Consider the following 24,342-nt stretch of genomic DNA (forward strand, 5'->3'; position numbering starts at 1 on the left):
GGCTCCATAGGCTCATTGCACCTCTGACAGATCACAGCTCACACAGCACTTATACAATGTCATATGCTAGGTTCCTGTTCACCAAGTGGCAGTCAGAAGTGCCTCCTAAAACACATAGAGGGAGCTGGCAATGAGAGACGTGCTGCTGATCTATTCAGGGATGGGTATAAATTTAGCTATGAGCATCGGGGGAATGTGCCATCTGGCCCTTAACCATTGGAACTGGGGCGTCAGATTCACAGAAAGTCAAGCATAACAGGAGCTGGAAAAGAAAAACCCGATTGAAAAGGTGATGGATATTTTAATACATGTATTAAAACGTGAAAGCACAGAAGTGATCAATATGGTGACCTCTTTCATACTGGAGAGTAGATAAGGGTGGTCTTTACCCCCCTCAAGGGTCTACACCCTATCTGCGTTCTCTCCCCATAAGGTTCCGTATCCTGTCTGCGTTCTCTCCCCATAAGGTTCCGTATCCTATCTGCATTCTCTCCCCATAAGGTTCTACATCCTAACTATGTTCTCTCCCCATAAGGTTCTGCGTCCTATCTGCATTCTCTCCCCATAAGGTTCTGCATCCTATCTGCATTCTCTCCTCATAAGGTTCTGCATCCTATCTGTGTTCTCTTCCCATAAGGTTCTACATCCTAACTGCATTCTCTCCCAATAAGGTTCTGCATCCTATCTGTGTTCTCTCCCCATAAGGTTCTACATCCTAACTGCGTTTTCTCCCCATAAGGTTCTGCATCCTCTCTCCGTAAGGTTCTGCATCCTAACTGAGTTCTCACCCCATAAGGTCTGGCATCCATTCTGCCCCCTCTGGAGGGTGCAGCTGTCACAGGAAGTCATCCAAAGTTCTCTGGGCAGGCTGGTAGGTCACCATGGCAGTGCTGTGCTCTGGGTCATTCTCATAGTAATACTGCCTTTCTGTCACATGTTCTCCAGTTAGACTGGGTCTTTTCTCCATTCAAGTAAACCGGTGCAGTGCCTTCCAAATGGTGGGACCCAGTGTGGACCCAGAACCATTTCGGCTCGACCCTGCTCCTGTTTGTGTAAAGGCGACATCTCTGCACTGTGGACCCTAACTGGGTTTCTCGAAAATACCTGGACTCTTCTAGTCAATGGGTCCATCTCCTCCATCAGGTTACTGGCTGTCCCCCTTAAGCTGCTGAGAGCAGCTTCCACAGCAGGACAAAGACAGATTTCTGTGGCTGAGCTGACGGTGGGGTATCTGCAGGAGGATTTCGTGACTGTGGTCTGCCTCCTGCCTCTGACTCATCTTCTGTGTTCCCACATCTCTTTAGGTCAGGACAACACATCCAATTTATTCTGCAGCAATAAAATTGTGAAGAGCACAGCAGTCTGGCTGTGACCAAAGGAAGTGTGTTGCCCTCAGTGTGGATCTTTATAAAACAATGTCTAGCCATCATTGTGTTTTTAAACAGGGAGGAGTTTGAGAGTTAAATTAACTTTACGCAAAATCTACTCTTGGTGCTCTTGCCAGCATTCAAGTCTCGCCATTAAATGACCTCCACGAGGGTGGATGAGCAGGTAGTGACTCATGTGTGACCCACACAAGGGTGGATGGGCAGGTAGTGACTCATGAGTGACCTCCACAAGGGCGGATGAGCAGGTAGTGACTCATCAGTGACCCCCACAAGGGTGGATGGGCATTTAGTGACTCATCAGTGACCCACACAAGGGTGGATGGGCAGGTAGTGACTCATCAGTGACCCCCACAAGGGTGGATGGGCAGGTAGTGACTCAGTGACCCCCACAAGGGTGGATGGGCAGGTAGTGACTCAGGAGTGAACTCCACAAGGGTGGATGAGCAGGTAGTGACTCATCAGTGACCCCCACAAGGGTGGATGGGCAGGTAGTGGCTCATGACTGACCTCTACAAAGATGGATGAGCAGCTAGTGACTCAGTGACCCCCACAAGGGTGGATGGGCATTTAGTGACTCATCAGTGACCCACACAAGGGTGGATGGGCAGGTAGTGACTCATCAGTGACCCCCACAAGGGTGGATGGGCAGGTAGTGACTCAGTGACCCCCACAAGGGTGGATGGGCAGGTAGTGACTCAGGAGTGAACTCCACAAGGGTGGATGAGCAGGTAGTGACTCATCAGTGACCCCCACAAGGGTGGATGAGCAGGTGGTGACTCATCAGTGACCCCCACAAGGGTGGATGGGCAGGTAGTGACTCATGACTGACCTCCACAAAGATGGATGAGCAGCTAGTGACTCATGTAAGGGGAGAAACCAAGCACGCCATTGTTATAATTAAACATAAGCTGGACATGTTGTATACTAACATTAAGACCTAAGTCTCATTACTTCCATTCACTTCAGCACTCTGAAAAAAATCTATACTGTAATTAGCTTTGTGCCTTTAAAACTAAAGCGAACTCATATTAAATCGATAAATATAAAAATTGATTTTTAAAAATTACATTTAAAAGTATCCATCTCTCAATTTTCAGTAACAGCTTACGTAATTGCTTAACTTGATATCATTTAATCAGTACATTCAATGAAAACAAACAGCATTGGCCAGCACACTCTGCTGGACAGGAATGGAATTGCAGCAAAGATTGCTATTGGCATGATGAGTATTTTTCTTTCAGGGGAAGCCTGACTTCCTCTGTAAAGTTTGCAGTGTGTAAGAAAATTCGCTAAAGAGCATGAGGAGACAAAAAACAGAGGGGCTATGAGGATATGGTCCAGCTCTTTAAAGCTTTTCTCTTCACAAGGCTGCAGCAATATCTCTTCCATGGCGATAAAGTCTCCAGAATGCTGTGCTGGAGAACCTCGATCCTCTCCTGAAGAATTCTGGGCAGGGAGGCAGAGCGGGTCAGTTCAGTTCTACACACCGTTCAGGACTCCGCTGGAACGCAATTCACAGAGGAGACTCTGAGTTGCAAGTTCAGCTTGGCTTCCGGCGATCAGGAAGAGGAAGATGAGGAGAGGTTTGTGACACTGCTATCAGTCACGCTGTGACGGGACAATCACATGGGTGCCCGGTGGGCCAGAAGCTGTGCGGGGAGGGCCTAGAGTGCCCCGCCCCCCTGTCTCCAGCACTGTCCTCCCATGTGGTAAAGCGAATAGTTTAAGTCAGAGTTACATTAAGCCAGTAAACACATATACCCAGTTAACCCAGGAAAATAGAATATGCTACAACCACAAACCCATAAATACAAAGAGGCTTTAAAATATTTATAAAACGTGTCATAACCATAAAAATTACATAGTGTTTACATAGTGTAAAACCTAAATAGCAGCCATGGATTTCCTTGCCCTTACTGCAGTAACAGTGACATAAGCAGGGAGAGCCCTGCCAATGTGCTACATGGGAGTGGTAAAAAAATTCTGAGACCACTATCCACTTTTATTCCTTAAAATATTTTCATTTAAAATCATTAGTAAAAAGCTGAGACAATTCAACAATATCATATGGCTGATGTGAACATATGTGAGAGGTCTCAGTGCTGGAGTTGTAAGGCGTTAGTACTACACACATCACTTTCCAGTTTCCTATGCATGAACAGATACTGAAAAAGACCAGGCACCAGGATTCCCATCTCCTTTCCATAAAGCACGTACAGGTCCTCATTTATTGGGCGGACAGAAAAGAGAGAAAGCAAACATAAAAAAAACTAAAGCTTAGACACACATATACACTCAATAATGGCAGACAGAAATCTATATACAGTAGGTCATGTAGACATTAACTATCATGAGGACTGGCTAATACAGAAAGAATTAAGCAGAAACTAGCCAATTAGCAATTACAAAGTTTTTTGACGATACTTGTAAAAGAAAAATACATTATAGTAAAACTGGATCTTCAACAGCTGCAAGATAATAATGAAATAAGTTCTACAGAAACTGGATGTTTTATTTACAAATAGGTACAAAGGAAAAATTATTTCTCCATTTCACTTATTTTTCTTGTTTTGTGACACATAGTTTCAGTTCAACTGTGGCAATTTAAGGATTGAGGCAATTCTTATACTGGTCTCAGTAATCCAGTAACGTCGATCACACTATGCAACTCATTCAACAACTGTATTTTACCAACCGAGACATCTGGTGATGTCATTGCAGAAATGATGAACATGTGACTGGCCACACTGCAAGACAGCAATATGTAACTGCAACAGCCGATAAGACAAACTTTACTCCACCACTAAGTCAAAGCACTCTGCCTCTTCAAATTCTGCATTCATCTTTGCTGCTAACGAGTCCAGCTCTGACATCTGAGAATGAGATGAAACAGAGTGTTAAGTAATGACTAAAGACACTGTAGGAAACAGGGTAACCATTTCATGAAGCTGTAACACATAAGTATATCAGCCTACAGAGAAGTAAAAGCTGTTCAAACACAGACTTAATTCACACTTAAACAGGTAAGACAATTTTAAAACCAGGAGGGGCCCATATCATTGCGTTAACTATTGAGAAACAATGTTAAACGTTTCAGAAAAATCGCTTTTCTGTTCTACGACAGTTACAACATGAGCTGATGGATAGTGAATGTTACATATCTGATGGGTCCTCCAAAAGGTATGTTTGAGAACCTCTGGGATGGATGGATAAGTAAATCCAGACAGTGGCAGAAAGACCAGGTGGTTCTTATTTTCATACTCACTTTTATCTGTGGTGCCCTAAACCTTTTTCGTTTTTCCTTCACCACCACCACCCCGGGGATATTCAGGTCTGGCTTGGGGGGGTCCGCCACACAGGTGCTCCCATCCAGCAGCGTGAAGGATCCCCCACAAATGGATGCTTCTATCCTCAACCCTGACTGTTCCACCTTCCTGGCCATGACCGGCGGAGTTTGCAGGTGCTCAAAGCCAAAGAACTTCTCTCTATGGTCGGTTCCAGGGGATGACGGTGACCCAGTGAAGGAGTGGTCCCCGTGACTGAGGCGGCTGTAGGAGCGCCGCACCTTCTGGGACCACTCTAGAGCACGGAGGTCCTGCTTTTTCTGGGTGCTGGGAGAGGCCGCAGCCTGGATAGGGGACATGGCAGTGGGTCGCAGAGGAGATGCAGCGGGAGCTGGATTAGGGACCGGGGTGGATCTTTTTGTCTCTGGCTTTCCAGCTGTAGACCCATCATTCTCCTTGTTCCCTTCTGCAGAAATCTAGAGAACCAGGTAACAAATAAGAGATTATCCTTGGAAATCACTCTTGCGTTCATGATCAATGGATTTCCAACAATAAATGAGATAGGAAATTCTTATTGCACCGTACTCTCTATTGCACTTTAACACATTATTTGCACCCTCTGCCTATTGCACATTTCTTGTTTGACGCTAAACTGCTTTGTGTTGTACCTGTGCAATGACGATAAATTCTAATCTAATCTAATCTATATCAAACTTGCTCTATTGCCCAGGCCAGGGAGGAGGCTCTTCTCGTTTAACATAACATCTCCGTACAAGCCAACAAGAGAGCAAAGATCAAGTCTGTCATCAGAATTTTAGTATATGGACTTACTCGTGGGCTCCGCCTTACTGAAGGGGTGGGCGTTTCAGGGATCTGGATAAAGAGAAGTTCAGCAGAGGAAAGAAAATGAAAGAAAATGTCTGCAAGTCCAAAAAAAATAAATAAAATAATAATAATAATAATAAAAAAAACAAAATACAAATGATAGATATTTTCTCGCCTCTTCAACAGGAACTGAACACACACAAAAGTCATTTTCTAAAACCCTGTCACAGAAAGGAGGCGGGCTGGTATCTGACAAACCTGCGTCTTCCTCGGTGCGATCTTCCTCACGGTGATGGACCGCTTAACAGGAGGTCTGGGGCTCTTTGCCTTACAAAGGAAACACACACCCAATTAATATGGAGTCCCATTTTCACACACAGGCCAATCAAAATTAATAGACAACGCGATGCAAGCAACTGGGAGTATAGTCACACACACAAGCCCACACACCCATCCAATTTCAATGACCTCTTTTTTTACACACACACGTTGGTCTTCTTATCTAAATGCAGACCGTCCATTCATTTCTATGTGAAAAACCCTAATCCCAGACACGACACCCTTAACCCCTACCCAGCCCTAACCTTAACCATAAGTAACCAACCATTGCTTTCACAGATTTTTGAGGTTATTCAAATGGGGACCGCAAAAGATGTCCCCAAAAGTACGGAAATTTCAGTTTTACTACGCTTTGGGGACAATTTGGTCCTCAAATGTGATCTATGCAACCCCACCCCCCACACACATACATATACATGCATGCATATACACATTTATGTGTTATACATAATGTATATCAGAATAATACAAATTGTTAAACGGCGACTGGTTTTTATTCTCCTCACCTCATCTTTCTTCGCGGCTGCAGAATGCCTGGGCGACCGCCTCGCCTGTGGGCTGATTAGCTCTGCAAAACAGGCACAGCAATGAAAACATATTGAGTTAAATCAACGGACGCCTAAACGACGAGAGAAAGTTCATATCAGATGCTAAACACGCCGCCGTCGGTCGCTCGGTGAAAAGATCGGTCGACGCCAACTTCAGTAACTAACTGCACATCAGTTTTATAACTCAATAGAGCTCCAGGTCACCTATCGGCGGATATCTACTCTTTGAGTAACATGCAGATACATACGGACATCTTTTTCTTTCCCTTTCATTCGTCCAGCCGACATAGGTCGTGCTTTCCTATTACTCATTTTGGTGGCTAGACGCCAACAATTTAATTTAAAAGTTATATTATCTCCCAAAAAAGACACCGTCTTCAGCGGAACGGCGAAAGCTGCTTTTTTATTTTAAATTGCCCGCCTGCGCGCTTGCGGAGGCGGAACTTCCGGATTGGCTGGGTGGAAATGGTCATTTTATATTTTCAGACAATTGAAAAAATTCACTGTTTTTTTAAAATTACGTCAATAAAAGACAATCAATACTACATCAATTATTTCTAATTTTGCAGTGCATCGTTAGGTGCTTTTTTTAAAAAAACACTAGGTTTTATAACATTTAGAAGTTTAGGACAGCTATAGGGGCCGATGAGATCTGCGCACTTGACGTCATCAGCCTGCGACGCTGCCGGAAGAGACGTGGCATCCGAGTCAGAGGAAGTCGGTAGTCACCAGAAATAGAGATACATTTCATTTCCATATTCCTGCAGCGTATGCCAGAAGAGGGACTTTGACAATTTGTGAAATACAGGTAAAGTGCTTAATATTCCTTAAATGTGAACTCTACGCGCTGTGTGGTGCGAAGCTGTTTTCAGGATAGCTTGACAGCTCGTGTCACATGATTCCGAAGTAGTTAGCGCTACAGTTACTCTAGCTAGGTTAATCAAACTTACTGATTCTGAAATCTAAAATTACAGCTAAATCTAAAATATTGTCACAGTGGTAATAACCTCAATGTTTTAGCAGGCGTATTTTTGTTAGCCAGCTAGCTGGATACACCTGTAGGTCAACTTGAAGACAGCGTAGCTTCCAGAAAAAAAACTAACAAGCCTGAGGTACAGCATACACGAGTACCCTCAATTGATGTACTGCAAATAAAATGCCTTTTTCAATGTAGTCAGTTTGTTCTTAATATACTATTTTATGACATGCTGCTTATGAATGAGTATTGAGAGTGACTAAAGCAGGCTTTACATACACTGTTTTGTAATTTGAACGCAATTTATTTTTAGCTTTGGTATCTTAGATTTATTCACCGTTTTTTTATAATTAAACTTTGTCACTGATGTTCATGTTTCATTTGTACTCACTGATCTCCATGTTTATTGATTATGTTGTTTCTTTGATAGATCAGGCCATGGGTCTGTGTAAATGTCCCAAGAGAAAGGTGACTAATCTCTTCTGCTTTGAACACCGAGTCAATGTGTGCGAACACTGCCTTGTCACCAACCACAGTAAGGTAAGTGGGTTTGAGCAGTTTTATTTATTTTTTTAAACGTCTTATTCATTTTCCTTCCTCTGCCAGTCCCTGGAGAATGGGCTCCCTGTTTGAGTCTGGTTCCTCCCAGGGTTTCTTCCTTCTAGGGAGTTTTTCCTTGCCACTGTCGCCTCTGGCTTGCTCTCTGGGAGCTTTGGGCAGGGGTGATGTAAAGCGCTTTGAGACAATGTAACTTTGTGGAAATGCTCTATATAAATAAAATTGAATTGAATTACCTGGAGAGGGGAGCTGCTGGTTTGAACCTCACCTGCACCTGCTGATATAATTAAAGCCGCTTTTATATTAAAAACATGAGGTAGGTCTTCCAGAAAGAGCTCTCTCCCCTGACTTGCCTGATTGTCTGGCTTGTATTACAGTCTAGGGCAGGCTCAAACCTGATAATGACTGTCTGTGCTACAGGGACTGGTGGGGTCTGGGTCAGTAGGTTGTTGGTTCACCATTCAGGAGTCACTCGCTACATACCAGTCAGTGTCGACTTTACTTTAGTGATATAGCTGTCTGAGTGGACCGTGCCCACCTGTTTGTAAGACATTTGACAAAGTACAAAATATAGTTACAGGAAGTGTTTAAGCTTGTTTAAGAATGTATTTGTTTAGCCTTACTCTGAAGAGCGATTCATTTTGTTTTTTATATGGATAAAAACTGTGTTGAAAGTTAAAGCACCTGCATACTCTCAGCATTTACTAGCATTTTTAGTTTCATGCATGCAAAAAGGATGTTAAACTGATTATGGTGTTGAATGTACTAATGAAATTAAATTTGTAAGCGAAGTGGATACAGTGGAAAAAAAAAGTTATTACTAGTGTTAAAGCAGCTTGGTGTTTGGTGATCACTGCAAGCTTGCCTTAGAGTCGTGCACTGGAATAATGGCAGTGCAGCCAATTGCCTTTTCTATGAATTGATTCAAATGCAAAGACATGCCTGAGCTCTTCATGCTGTAGAGGCAACATGCACATGTGAATGGAAAAAAACTGAGTGTTGTTTAAAATGCAGGAATAAACTAGGCAGCTAAAAGGCAAAAACAAAATCACTGATTGAATAAAACTAAAAATGAAGATCTACAAATGGTAATGCACTACTTGTGAAAGTTTGCTGTTTAAGGATAAGATTTTAGTAAATGTACATTTTGTATGTATTTGTAGGTGGTTTTACAGTGTTGGTTACAATGTTCCAGTCACACCTGAACCTTGCTGTCTTTCTCTTTGTCGCAGTGCATCGTTCAGTCCTACCTCCAATGGCTCCAGGACAGTGACTACAACCCCAACTGTCGCCTCTGCTCCACCCCCCTGGCCTCCCAGGAAACCGTCAGACTGATTTGCTATGGTGAGGATGACCGAAACAGCTTTGACTGCTCACTATGGCTGCATGATAAATCACTTCAGCATCCACGTCCCAAAGTGTGCAAGTGCAATAATTATATCGCAGGACGTGCAATCGAAAGTAAAGTAAATTAGATCAGATGTGTCATGTTATGAGTTTTGTGCTGCTTGATACAAAAGGAAAACTCACACAGTTCTCATTTTCTATGACTAATCTACAAGGGAAGCCTGTCTGGTATAACGTAATTAACTCTGATTTTAAGGATTTTTGGATACACAGAGTTTGTTGTCAGTGAGTGACATACAGACTCTGCATGTACAGCAAACCACCAGTCACTTTCAATATTGAAGACATGCACAATGTACCATATTAATATTAACATTGCATGTTATACACATGTAATTTTTGCATAACAAGGACCCCAACAATCAGCTAGGTTAAGACAATGACATTTTTACTGTCTCATAGGGAACAAAAGAGTGCATGCACTCTTCAAGCCCGTCATAATTATTTTTGTCCTTGCTGTCAGTCTGACTTGTAGACAGTGTGGCGTGTTTGTGAGATGTTTAACAAAAATGAATGAGGAGAAAGTCAAACAAGAACTGGTTACCTTTCGCTGTATGGAAATATTTTGGACTCCATAAAGTAAGTTATTTTTTAGCACTGCTTTGTGTCTGTTGACGCAACTCGTGGCAACACCATGAACTGATCTGGCACTCTGTGGGAAGGTAATAAGTTAATCTCTGAAAGGCAGTACCGTCCCCGTCACTGAGGGAGAAATATGAATCAGTGTCATTTGGCAAATTACCAGCTCAGCTACTTAGAAATTGTGACACACAGGACTGGACCTGGAAGCATGTCTCCTGTTTTGGCTTCTCTACGATAGCTCCCAGAAAAAACATCAGACATTATAAGAGTCTTTTATTTACTTCTAAGGCTCTTAACCAGATCCTCACTTATATCGGTGAACTTTTGACCCCAAACTCAGCAAATAAGACCCTCATGTCTTCTGACGAGGTCTGCTTGTTATCCTGGGTCCAAGTTGAGCATTTTCTGTTTCCCCACAGCTCTGGGACGGCCTTCCTGTGGTCATGAGATCAGCCGGCAGAAAGGAGCATTTAAACGGCGTCTGAAAATGTTTTCGTACAGACAGGCCTTTTGTTGATGTCTGATTTTCTTTATTTTATTACACTTTGACATTTTGCTCTTGAACGGTGCTGTACAAAAGAACTACTTATCTTGTCTTATTCCCAATAAGGTTTAATCAGGGTGCTTATATGAGTGTATTCTAGTTATGATGAAGATGTTGTAATGATGCAGGAACGATGTCCTCTATATATCTGGAATGATTTTATGAGGCGGCTTTAGAATGAAACAGTTATACAGAAGTCACCATTGTGGGAAAATGTTAGTTTGATTAGTTCTGTCTTACTCTTAAAAGCTCAGGTAGAATTAAATACTAGAGGAGCTGCAGCCCTTCAGGGCAGGAGGAGAATGTACTGCGGAGTCCCAATCTGATATTTTAATAACAATTTAAATATCCATACACAAACCATAGGCGTCAGTGCAGTGTTTTATCTTCAGTGAACCTCGGGATATTGCAGTATTCCTCCTTGTGGGGTTTCTGCTCATGCTCAATTAAGTTTGTTGTATTAAATGATGTCCTGTTGCTACCTCCTTTCTAAGGGATGGCATTGCAAACATGGCAGGCAGCTCTTGGGCTACGTTGAGTTTCCAGTTTCAACAGTTTCCACGTGGCCGACATCTTGATAGCTTGTAGTTTAAAGCCATGAACCTCAGGCTTACTGCAGCGTGTCACAGAACCTTACAGTCTGTGCAACTGGCATAAATTAAGTGGATGCAGGAAGCTAAATAGATCAGGCTTTGAATTGGGCTTTGGTAGCTGATACTGATCAAGTATAAAGTCCTTGGCTTGGACCCAGTTCTGATCTTTGACATCAGCATCAGGGTGTCTCCTGTGTTGCCTGACCTTGTTTCTAACATATATGCGCACGCTGTATTTAAGGTAACTCTGTGTATCTGGGCTGTATCACAGAAGGCCTTCTCTTCATTTTCCCCCACAGATGTTTTCCACTGGTCCTGCCTGAACGAGCTGGCAGCCCGGCTGCCGCTACACACAGCCCCGGCCGGGTACCAGTGTCCCTCCTGCCATGGGCCTGTGTTCCCCCCCTCCAACCTGGCCAGCCCGGTGGCAGACGTGCTGAGGGAGCGCCTCTCCTCAGTGAACTGGGCCCGCGCGGGCCTGGGCCTGCCACTGGTAAGAATTTGCACCCACGGCCAGTCGCACTGCCGTCGGTCTTTCACTTAACTCGGAACGTGTGTGCAGAAGTGAGACGCCAGGCTTTTAGAACAGAGTTGTTGCTTGAAACTGCCTCATGCATTTTTTATGAGAAGCCAGTTCATTTCAGGGTTGTAAGAGTAACGAGTCATAATCTGGGAAGTGTGGGGCAGTGTGGGTTAGGAGACTGTGCCTGTAATTAGAAGGTCGCTGGTTCAAATCCCAGGGTCTTTCGAATGTTGTGTCCTTGAGCAAGGCCCTTATACTCCAGTTCCTCCAGGAGCTAGTGGACCCTGCTTTCCCAGTTGCACGTCACTGTGCACAAAAGCGCCTAATAAATACAATTTAATATTTCTTTTTTATTGTCTGTGATGATATATTGTAGATGGATATTTACTTATTTGGTTCCCCATCCTGGGTTATTCCCTGCTTTGTGCCATAGCTTCCAGGACAGGCTTTGGACCTCCCCACAACGTTGCATAGGACAAGCGGGTATAGAAAATGGATGGATGGATTACTATTTTTTTGTTTCCATCAAATTAATATCCATCCATTTTCCAAACCGCTTATCCTACTGGGTCGCGGGGGGTCTAGAGCCTAGAGCCCGGAAGCTATGGGCACGAGGCAAGGAACAACCCAGGATGGGGGGGCCCATCGCAGGGCACACTCACACACCATTCACTCACACATGCACACCTAGGGGCAATTTAGCAACTCCAATTAGCCTCAGCATGTTTTTGGACTGTGGGGGGAAACCGGAGTACCCGGAGGAAACCCCACGACGACATGGGGAGAACATGCAAACTCCACACACATGTGACCCACGCGGAGACTCGAACCCGGGTCCCAGAGGTGCGAGGCAACAGTGCTAACCACTGCACCACCATGCTGCCCTCATATTAATATGTTATATAGTATGTTATATACAGGGATGCACATGACTGGTACACAGGTGTGCATTCACCATTAAAAGTGATGCTTGTGGCAATCGATTGTTATAACCGCACATGTTTACGTATTTTATGTGCATTTGCTTTACTATGGCAAGAAATTACCCTGCATTTTAACCTTTATACTGTGAATGAAATACTATATGAATTAGCATATAAAGGTTAAAATGCACCATCATTTCTTGTCATAGCAGCGCAAATGCACATAAAATGTGTACGTGTTTGTGCTGTTACAATAGTCGATTGTCGCATGTATCGCTTTTTAAGGTAAATGCGTACTTTCCTACCAGTTATGTGCATCCCTGGTTATATACTATTCAACTGGGCGTTAAAGAAAAACCACTTCTGCCGAGGAGTTGACTGGATCTCACTTTTCCCGCAGTTATTTAAATAAGCACGGAAATCTCTTTTATATGCAGAGATCACATGTGTCGTTGATTTTTACCGACAGGAGTCAGCAGTATGCTATTACATTTTGCGTATTGCATTCTTTCCACTTTTGACCTTCACAGGGTTGCCAACTCTGACACATTGGCGTGACATTCACACTTTCAGATTCTCACTCCCATGCAAAAAGTCATATGGCTAATCTGTATTATTCTATTATTAACCTAAAATTAGCTACATCAAAAGCGTTGCGGTAGTTTGCAAACTATTTGCAAGGTATTAAAACTGTAACATACATGTACAGGAGTGTGCTAGCCAAATCTGGCAACCCTGCGTCACCTATGTAAAGGTAAGGCTAAGCTAAGTAACAGAAAAACTATCGTTTAATTCAGTACACTTTAACAGCACCACAAACTACATCCTGTAAAACGATCATACAGTTGAATCATTACCACTCTTAAACTGTTTCAACATAAGCTAAATATTATAACAATCATTTCGAGGATTTATTGCAGGAGTGCATTAGTTTTCGCTACGTGTACCTAGTAAACTCACAACTGAGTATATACATATACCTGTACTTGCAGAATGTACGTATTTCCGCCTAGACAAGGGCGTCAGTTCAGTAGACGGTCCTTCTATGCGGCCCGGGACACATTCATGTTCACACAGCTATAGGAATGTGACCATATGAGGCCCAGACTACCTCTGAATGTGGTCTGAGCGATCAGATCTCGATGTGTCCTCATTGAATTTTGAGTGTGATCACACCTGTAATTAGCGCTGCCCACTTGTGATCGAATCACCCAGGACACCTGTTAATGCCAGGGGTGAACTGGGCGTGAAAGCACACATCCAGGATCCCTCTAGAAACGGAATCAAGGAAGCTTTCCGAGTGGGACAATAAATACAACTCCAATCAACGGTACAAAGCATTGGGGGCCAGGAGCTGTCATTTAGGGCGCTTTTCCACCGCACCAAGTACAGAACTTTGGGTACTTTCGCTTTTCCACTTGACTTCCGGTCAAGTACCAGTACCAAAAGTTCCAGTACTGAAAGTGCAGTGGTAAACACCTTTAGTCAGCCGTCTATTCATGCCTCTGGGTGGGGGTGAAGGAAATTGCATGCCATTTGGACAGTGTGGGCTTGGTGGCCCACTTGCGTATCAAAGGGAAGGAGTACGTGGTCAGTGGGAGATGGGAGGCAGTTTATGTGGTTGGGAGAACCTAAGAAACGTGCTGTTCTGCTTCCACATGGGATGGGAATAACCTTTATTTATGATGATTATCGTCATCTTTTAAGATTGAAGAAAGGAGCGACGTACAAGAAAATGCATCACATGACGTCACTGACTACACCGACTGGTCCTCTTTTGACTGTGAGTGAAAACTTTTGGGACAAAACTATACAGAATGAACTATAAGAATTTTCTGGAAAAGGACATCATTGATATCGTGAGTGAAACTTCACCCCCCGCTTTTCCAACAGCACTCACAGCACCATCCACAGCCTCTCCAGCCAGCCAGCCCTACATGTCGAACCCGGTGCCCCCCGTGGCCCCCACCCAGGCAGACTTTCCCAGCAGCAGTAACAATGGCAGCCTGCTGTCCCAGTCGCACTGTGTCGTCAGCATGAGCACCGCGTCAGCCAGCGAATCCGTTGTGCTTCACTCAGGTACTGGCTGCAGACGTGCTCCGGGGTTTCCCGCAGACGTGCTCCGGGGTTTCCCGCAGACGTGCTCCGGGGTTTCCCGCAGACGTGCTCCGGGGTTTCCCGCAGACATGCTCCGGGCCTGTACTTTGTCGGCTTCAGGCAAATTGTCCTGTGATGTAAGAAAATGATGCATATGTTTAAACCTTAATGAAATCATAAAGGTTCAGACTGAAAGTTTGTAATATTGTATTCACCGTGAATCATATCAAAATCAAAGCCATGTCACTTACTGGTGGCACATGAAGCAACAGCTACAGATGCAGACCTGGTGAGTCTGATTACACTGAGGCAAGTCACACAAAGTTGGGCTTGTGATAGAGAGTTTTTTGATGAGATGGGGAGAGTGTGTAGGGTAGGCTAGCGTGGTATAACTGTAAAATTTTCAGTATACCATGGTATTTTCATTCAGGAGATTATATCACACCAAGACTTTAAAAATACTGTAACTTGCGGTATAATATATAGACAGAATGACAGCATGAAAAGTCCACCCTCCCTATAATAGACACCGCCCAAGCCTATTATAGGGAGGCTACAGTTAATGGTTTTGGGGGTGTAGGAAGAGTTAGGATTAGATAGGGGGAAGGGTGACAGAGCTGTCCAGGGAATACATTATTTTCGTTACAAAAGCATCAAGTTCCAAAAATTATTTTAGCAAAAAAGCACAAGAAATAACTGATAGAAGTGCCTTTGGCTGGGATTACAGCTGGAAGGTCTTTCTGGATGCATCTCGCTAACTTTTATAACTTAGTGTGGTTCTTTGTCGTCTTAGCAAGTTTACCCAAGCTTGATCATAGAGGACAAGTTTACGTACCACGAATTTAGCCTTCTCACCAACCCTCAGATGGATTCAAATAATTACAGTCATATGCAATGTCTCTAAAAATGGCAAACAGAACCTTGAAACATGGGAGACAGAGTTGGTATTTCGATACAAATTTGATTTTCTGAGGTTGATATACAGACAGAAGAAAACAAGAAAGTTAAGCAAAGCTGTTTATGGTAGAAATAAACTTAACAGAGACCGGTGAAAACGTGTTCAAAGTCACACCACAAGATGCAGGTGGATGACACAGGCACAACAGTCTGGTTTACCCTTATTGCATTTGATTCTGAAGCCCCATACCTTTGCAAAAGGCTAACTGGCTTATTGCTGCAGTTTCCATGCAGGTTTGACTGACTTCCTGCTTTCCATGCTGGCATGCAGGCTCCTTTCGGTCATGTCCTGACATGTCAGGAGACGCATTCGTCAGCTCCTTCAACTGTCACTGTGCAATCAGCGGTTTCCCCAAGTTTTCTAATTGTCTTATATTTAAGTTTGTAGCAATGATGCTCATTTCCATAGAGATCACTCACAGGTTAGTCTGGGCGTTTTTGGTTCTCTTCTGCGGTTCAACTTACATTATTGAAGACTTCAAATTCCTTGGTCTCTGACTCTCGTAAAACCCATTTGTGTGACTAACCTGCGTGTTTTTCTTATCTAACTTAATTTAGGTTCAGCAGAGTTTGAATGCATACTTCATAGTTTCTTGTACTTATATACTGGCTTCCTGTGTGTAGCCTGTTGTAACCCCCCCCCCCCCCCCCCCCTCAACCCTGTTGTCCTCAGCATCTTCCCCCCGGAAAGTTTATGACACCCGAGAGTCTGGACACGCGTCCGTCACGCAGATCGACTTTGACGACGACAAATATCGGCGTCGTCCAGCGTTAAGCTGGTTCGCACAGATACTCAAGTTAGTTACAATCCGTTCTTAGTACCAGTTTCATACACTTTCATGTTTTAATTCTTTAAGCATTAAGTTTAATAATAGTCCTACACATTTTATTCAGTATGCAAATATACAGCTATCATATTCAAATGATGTAAAAGTATCAATACCAGATCTTCAGATTTTGTGATGTTTAGTTTATAAATTAAACCAGTTTATGAAAAAAATTGCAGCAGCAGCTTAAACCTTTCAGCGTCCTTTCACACTCTTCTTTTTCTAGAAATCGATCGGGTTCCAAGCGGACATCCTTGACACTGAAGCAGAGGGTTCTTCTGGTGCTCCTGCTAGGCACTCTGGGATTTTTCACCCTGATCATCGTCATGGCGAAGCTGGGACGAGCATCGGCTGACACTGACCCCAACCTAGACCCCCGGCTAAACCCACACATCCATGTGGGGAACAACTAATTGGGTCCTTGCTGTAGGACATGGAGCAGAAAAGATAATCAGCTATGACAGAAAAGCAGGTTCTGATATGGTGGGTATGAATAGATGTTGGGACCAAGGGATCCAGAGACCATATATTCTCTCTGGAACTATGGTGCAGTTCAGCACCTCTTTAATTTTGCAGTGGGGTGAAATAACCTCTCTGTTTCCAACCCGATTTTAAGTAGGTTGGAAACCTTAAATATTTTTGTTAGACATCAGATTTGCTATGACCTCAAACACCACATGTCATAATTTACTTATTTTGCTACAGCCTTAAAACAAGTGATTTAATTGTCCAGTTGTGGCCACCACCATGGCTATTAGATCAGTGTATAGCTGTCAGTGAACCATTTAATAGATATACATCTTCTGCTGCAAATACTTATGGCATCCGACACTGATGCAAGGCAATGCCTTTCGCGCAGGGTGCTGTGTGCGGTTTTGAGCGCTGCTTACGAGTTCAGTACTGAGAGACGGCCGAATTGGTTCATAAACCAGTAACGGTCAGTTTAGTAGAAGAGTACTAAAGTAGACCGAAAACGTGTGCACGCAGAGGTACCTGCCGACATTGTTGTTCTGCAGCCCTGTGTGCCCTCTGTCAGCATGCGGATTTTTAGCAGCCGTGTTAACTCTTGTGTGTATGAAATCATATTCTCTTTCTTTATGTAATTCTGGGTGCATCTACATGAGCTGCAATAGATATTAATATACTGGAACAATGACAATATGTATATTACAAGCTTTATTAAATATCCTCAATTGAGTGAGTAGCCTTGTGAGGAAAATGTATAAAATGAGTTTTTAAATGACATATACTGAAATATTACCTTGCAGAGTTGCTAGGTAAGCAAATCTGAGCGCCAACCCCCCCTCCCCGGCAAAATTTAATTTCAAATAGTAAATTGTTCAGGCTGATGTGAATGCAATTAACACTACTTTGGTGGGGGGGGTTATCCATGCACCTTGCCTCTGTACTTTCTGTACTGAAGAGTTTGATAAACCTATGTAAAAAAGCTTAAGGAAAAATGTCAAATCTTACTGTTATATTAGACAATGTCTTATCAATGACCATTTCCCACAAGAGAATTGGTACCAAACTAGCAGGCCTGATCTAGGCCCATGTGGACTTAGGTTGAGGGTCAAGTGCTGAAGCTGGGTCTGACACTTCCTTAACTCATAACAGTATAAACAGTATACGGTCACTATTTTTCCCCTTTGAAAGATATTCTTTACTGCTTATCTCATCAGATGACTTCCTGTCCTCGTGTTTGTTTCTTACATTTTTATTTATTTCATCTGTTAATTTTTGCTCATTACACTGAATTTGAAACCCGCAATGTGTCTTGCACTGCTAAAAATAAACGCGTCTTTTTCACGAAACGCACATTTCTACGTACTTGGCTTGGCAAATTGTAATTCAGTCCACTTCAGGAACTTGCTCCCCCCACCCAACTGGTAACAGCTTTTCTGCACTTTGCTGAGTGTGCAACATAAACATCTGTTATACTCATCGCCTTGTTTCAAAGACACGTGGGAAGCCCCAACATGTACTTCACTGTAGGCGATCCCAACCTTCTGTACGTTATACAAAAATCATACCATAAGGCAGTCGAAGAGGGGGCGGGGGACGATCGGCCATTTCATGAGTGTGACCCTATCCGCTTTTTCAAAAGGGAAAAGAAGTGCGAACCCGAGGGAGCCTTATAAAACTGAAAGGAGATTTTTAGAAATCAACCAACCTCTCCACAAAATGCCCAGCGTTCCGGAGGCCGCTGGGATACTGGGTGCGGACAGGGGTTGGCAACCCCTACTCTAGTGCACAGCATTTTTGGTATTTCTATAAACATTTAACATTATTCAACCTACTATCTTTAAAAACGTAAAGCATCATTCAAGGTCTGATATATACTAACTATGCTTTAATGATACCACATTACCGAAATATTAGATTTATGTTACATCAACAACGAAGAAACATAGAACGCTGAAACATCGCCGAAGCGATTTACGCCGGAAATAGCCAAATTTGCACCGGAAGCGCATTTGTCGCAGGTTACTGCGCAGAAACAGAGCGCTTTGTTTACACCTTTTCGTACGTGGAGTCACAACAGACTAGCAAATGCGTATTGTTTACATGATTAGGTGCTTAAATCGTTAAGCATTGATTTGTGTTATGTTTGGCCACAGATATAAGATTTCTAGCATTAATCAACTATTAGACTATTTTCGACTAATCACTGCCATTATTTACCACCATTAGTCTTTAGATTTTGCAGTGATAATTGTTCAGTGGTAGATTAAGGTCATCGAATTTTGATTTTCACAAAAAAAAAGAGGACACTGGGGGCATAACGTAAAAATTGGCGTTAAAGCAAAGAAAATACGTTAGCCTGAACAAAATTGAAATCCCTGACATTGCAGGTCTCGACATTTTAGGTTTCAAAACAGGACGTTTAGTCACCCTAGTTTAACTTTACCCTTTGGTTAAATTGTTTAACTAACAAAAATACAAATTAACACAAACAGTTATATGAGTACACGATCGTTTTACTTGTTTTTGTGCTGTACACACAGTACGTGCTGTATCCTGTTTTCTAGACACTTACAGAGTTCTAGAGCTCGCTTTTTGTAATACGCTGGTAATAATAAAACATTGTCCAGATTGATCTGTTTTTGACTCAATGACAATAGAAAGAGCTTGATTAATTATTTTGGGTGGTGTTCGACATAGTTCTTTGACTCGAGTTTTACCTCGCACTACATTAAAAACAACTTTGGTTGAGTCACGTATTTCACGTGTTACACATGCGCACTTCTTAACTGCGCAAAAATGGAAAGGAGTTCGGTTGTTTTGGCCGGTTTGTTCCAGTTTGTTCTGGTATGATAAAGCTTTGTCTCTTGTATACATCCGCCTGCTACAGTGTGCGTTTTTGTGACGTAACGTGTTATTTTTTGAAATTTCCAAATCGAGCAAGGTTTGCGTCGGCGTGGTTCTGGGCTGGACTGCATTGTACTGGAATTTAAGCAGAGTTCGTCATGTTTGCCACTTGTGATTTTTTAATTAAGTTCTTTTTAAGTATGTCAACCATTTTATAGTTGACAATCCCCGTTCACATATAGTTCACGTAGCCCCGTTTACAAACGAGGAAACTATAAATCCAGTTCAACTGTATTGTGTTTGTGAGAAATCTATTTTTAAATCTTCATTCAGCGAACTACTTAATATTGTCTTAGTTCTATAATTTTTTGCCCCAACGAGCCCTTTATAACGTCAATCTAGAGAGCTATCGGACGGATAAAAGCCTTTCATTTATGCATTATACTATTATAGGGCAGTCGTATTAAATATGAATAACCATAATTTAAACCACTTAATGGAATACAGCAGGGCAACTTTATTTACACTAATGAATCATTGAAAATGTTTAAAATGTGTGTTAGACGGTACGTGACTAAACTAAAATCATAAAGACATTAAATGTAGCTGGTGGGTCACTTTTCGTTAGGGAATATATGTAAAACCCATACAATACTTATTAGACTAGTATTTGTTTTATTTAGTATTTAATGTTAACTTATTTGTTAGGGACTATTTTTTTCTTCTTGGCGCATTCAGGTAGTGACTTGGTTGCGCTGTGTCCAGGGTATATATTTGACTGGATCGTAGTAGCGTCAGCCATTTCATAGGGTTTATGCTGCTTGTCGTTGTTAAGCGAGTTATATGGTGTAGGTGGTTTTCGGTCTTATAATATGCAGCATTTGTGATCGTTCGTCGTAACTCTCAATTGTTCTGTTTTGGTTCATTTTATTTTTTAAGTTGAATTCGAAGAATTGTTTAGCGCTTGTTGTTAATGTTAACCGTAACTGTACTTAATTCTTATCGGTGCGTGATCGTGATGCTACAGTTTAGTTTTTTTCCCCCCCTTCGTTTCAAAGAAAACTACCGAACAAGGGTGTGGTAAGCAATCTGTTACGTAGCATTGACTAAATAATTGTCCATTTGGTCTTTCACGGTAGTATGTTGACTATATTAATATCATCAAGTTTTGAAAAGTTTTTTTTTTTTACAGCTAAAATAATATTTTGTATCGCTGTATGGTCAATTAATGCAAGTAAACGATGCGGCGAGGTGTGTGCTTAGCTTATTGCTTCAAGGGTGGGCGACTGGTCAAGTGAGAATATTGTCGGATGACTGTTTTTTCTTATTGTGCTGCGTCATGTTAAATGGTTGCCAGCAATTACATTGTTTACTACGCTTGTTCGATCGGGACGCAATAATGTATTACGGTTTTATTTTTCTGACGTAAGTGTATGCTTTTAACTTTAGAAAATGTTAACCGTGATTTATTTTATATTTGACAAGGCCCATTTACAAGCGAGGTAACCAGAATTTTTAATCCAGTTCGACTGTACTGTGTTCGTTAGAAACCTATTTTAAAATTCAATGAACTACTTCAGTACTTATTTAACCAAAAGATAAGTTCATTGCATTTTTATTTTTATAGTATCGGTTTTGTTAGAAGTCTATGGTCATTGTCAATCACCAATTTAAAAAAAAAAAAAAGGTATAAGTAAGACGAAGGCAGAACCGGAAGCTTGTCAAGGGCCAATGTTTCTCAGTTAGTGACGCATTGAAGAAATCTTTAGGGTCTAGCAGCCTCCCCCAGTGGCTGCCTAGGGAAGGACATCTGATTTCTCAGCCTGCAAGGGTTAGGGAGATTAAGGAACCGCCATATGTGGTGTAATTTATGCAGGATCATCGGTTTAAAAAAAATACATTTCTAAAAAAAAAAAAAAATACACTGCATTAAAAAAAAAAAAGTATGAAGATTGAAGGTTTTTTCCCCCCTAAAATCCAATGGGAGAGGAAAGTGGACTGAGTTAATACTGGACAATGCTGGTTGTGGGATCATGGAGCAGGAGGAGGATCTCAGGATCGGGAGACAGCCAGGCAAGATGAGAAGTCGCGTGTGCCAGTATAATCCGGAGAGTGAGGACCAACAAGAGGGCAGCGGATAGCGGGCGCATCAGAAGAGTCGGCGTGAGACGGAACGGTCGTGGCTGAAAGTTTTGAGAATGACGCAAGTATTGGTTTTCACAAAGTCTGCTGCCTCAATTTTTGATTGTGATTTGCATATATTCCAGAAAACATGGAGTGATCAAATTAATTGCAAAGTCCCTTTTTGCCATGAAAATTAACTTCAATATCAAAAAACCCATTTCCACTACATTTCAGCCCTGCCACAAAAGGTCCTATTGACATCAATTCAGTAATTTTCTCATTGGCTCAGGTACAAGTATTGATGCGGACTAGGCTGATTGAATTAGTATAACAGACTGGACACTTTAAAAGGAGGGTGGTGCTTAATATCGTTGTTCTTCCTGTTAGCCATGGTAACCTGCAATGAAACGCGTGCAGCCATCATTGCTTTGCACAAAAAGGGCTTTACGGGCAAGGATATTGCTGCTAGTAGGATTGCACCTACCTCAACCATTTATCGGATCATCAAGCACTTCAAGGAGAGAGGTTCAATTGTTGTGAAGAAGGCTTCAGGGCGCCCAAGAAAGTCCAGTAAGCGACAGGACCGTCTCCTAAAGCTCATTCAGCTGCGGGATCGGGGCACTACCAGTGCAGAGCTTGCTCAGGAATGGCAGGAGGCAGGTGTGAGTGCATCCGCACGTACAGTGAGGCGAAGACTTTTGGAGGATGGCATAGTGTCACGAAAGGCAGTAAAGAAGCCACTTCTTTCTGAGAAAAACATCAGGGACAGACTAATATTCTGCAGAAGGTATAGGGATTGGACTGCTGAGGACTGGGGTAAAGTCATTTTCTCTGCTGAATCCCCTTTCCAATTGTTTAGGTCATCTGGAAAAAACATGATCCTGAGAAGAAAAGATGAGCGCTACTTTAAGTCCCGTCTCATGCCAACAGTTAAGAATCCTGAGACCATTTATGTGTGGGGCTGCTTCTCAGCTAGGGGAGTGGGCTCTCTCTCAATTTTGCCCAAGAACACGGCCATGAATAAAGAATGGTACCAAAACGTCCTCCGAGAGCAACTTCTCCCAACCGTCCAAGAACAGTTTGGTGATGAACAATGCCTTTTTCAGCATGCTGGAGCACCTTGCCATACGGCAAAAGTGATAACCAAGTGGCTAGGGGAACAAAACCTTGACATTTTAGGTCCATGGCCAGGAAACTCCCCAGACCTTAACCCCATTGAAAACTTGTGGTCAATTCTCAAGAGGCATGTGGACAAACAAAACCCCACAAATTTGGACGAACTCAAAGCATTAATTTTGCAAGAATGGGCTGCCATCAGTCAGGATTTGGCCCAGAAGTTGATTGACAGCATGCCAGGGCGAGTTGCAGATGTCTTGAAAAAGAAGGGCCAGTACCTCAAATTGACTTTGCATACATCTTAACGTAATAGTCAGAAGCCACACGATACGCTTGTAATTATACTTCGGTATACCATAGAAACAAAGATCTACAAACACGGAAGCAGCGAACTTTGTGAAAACAATACTTGTCATTCTCAACTCTTGGCCACGACTGTAGTCAGCGAGAGTGGTGGAGCAGTTTCCTGGCAAGGAAGGAAAGGGAGAGGGCAAGCCAAAGATCCGGGGGCTACACTGCCTAGCATCGCATTTACAACAAGGGTTTGGTTTGTATTCGGTAGATGTATCGCTCTAATTAAGGTCACATTTATCCTTTCCCTGTGAAAGGGGGTCAGAACACACTGCTTGCGTAGTTTTGTGTTTTCTTTTTACAGGTTTGGGCGTGTTAATTTTGAGTTGCGTCACTACAAAACAAGTTGTCCCCTGGGTGTGGTCTCTGCGTTAATTCCTCCGGGCTAATGGTCAAGTCTGTCCCATGGTGGTTTCAACTGAGGGAGGATCATCTCGGACTCCGCTTCAATCTGCGTTCCGATGTAGTCCGCCGGCCGGAAAGTCTGTCGCATTAATTTGATAGGTCCTGTCCCATGATGTGGCCAACATTGGAGATGTTTGGATCAGAAGTTCACTTCCTTTATCCACCCCTAAAGCAACACCCGTCTCTGCAGCTAAGTGAGCTGTGCATGAGTATTTCCCCAAGCCGTTTACAATACTATGAAAATCGTGTTCATTGTTAAATGTCTTAAGTGTCTTAAATGGCCTTTGTAGTCTGTGCTGTGAAATTTGAGGAATAGTGTATGGGGTACTGTGGGATTGGGGAGGGAAAATCTGGGGTCTTGCATTTCTTCCTTGCAGGTGCATCCATTTTTGCGCGACTCCAAAGACCGTGTTGGCTGAAGAATGGTTCTGGCTTGTTTGGCACCATGGCATTTACCCCATCGCTGTAGCGTGGTCCCAGCATTATAAAAAGCGACAGGCTGGAGACGCTTAAAGGTCGTGTTCGGCGTGGCTCATGGTCATGGCGCAAATGTGCCGTAGGCAGGTATTTTAATTCTTATTGGAACTTGTGAAAAGAACATTAGGCATCTTGACTTGCGCTTTCAACACAACTAACTGCAGATAACATCTATGTTGACGTCTT

At 42.8% G+C, this 24,342-nt stretch overlaps 2 protein-coding genes across 2 annotated transcripts; one reads left to right on the forward strand and one right to left on the reverse strand.

The window, feature by feature from the left end:
- Positions 1-3,587: 3,587 nt before the first annotated feature.
- Positions 3,588-6,838, reverse strand: cdca5 (cell division cycle associated 5). Its single transcript, XM_049028700.1, has 6 exons — positions 6,633-6,838; positions 6,343-6,404; positions 5,756-5,824; positions 5,504-5,545; positions 4,654-5,148; positions 3,588-4,261 (listed from the first exon to the last, which is right to left on the reverse strand). The coding sequence occupies exons 1-6, from the start codon at positions 6,694-6,696 to the stop codon at positions 4,181-4,183; spliced, it is 813 nt and encodes a 270-aa protein (XP_048884657.1). The 5' UTR covers positions 6,697-6,838; the 3' UTR covers positions 3,588-4,180.
- A 210-nt stretch (positions 6,839-7,048) lies between these two features.
- zfpl1 (zinc finger protein-like 1) lies at positions 7,049-18,185 on the forward strand. The gene is made up of 8 exons (XM_049028698.1): positions 7,049-7,192; positions 7,791-7,900; positions 9,151-9,262; positions 11,344-11,537; positions 14,198-14,273; positions 14,384-14,569; positions 16,218-16,341; positions 16,598-18,185. The coding sequence occupies exons 2-8, from the start codon at positions 7,799-7,801 to the stop codon at positions 16,782-16,784; spliced, it is 981 nt and encodes a 326-aa protein (XP_048884655.1). The 5' UTR covers positions 7,049-7,192; positions 7,791-7,798; the 3' UTR covers positions 16,785-18,185.
- Positions 18,186-24,342: the final 6,157 nt, after the last annotated feature.

This window comes from Brienomyrus brachyistius, chromosome 10 (assembly GCF_023856365.1).
Source record: "Brienomyrus brachyistius isolate T26 chromosome 10, BBRACH_0.4, whole genome shotgun sequence".
NCBI classification, from domain to species: domain Eukaryota; kingdom Metazoa; phylum Chordata; class Actinopteri; order Osteoglossiformes; family Mormyridae; genus Brienomyrus; species Brienomyrus brachyistius.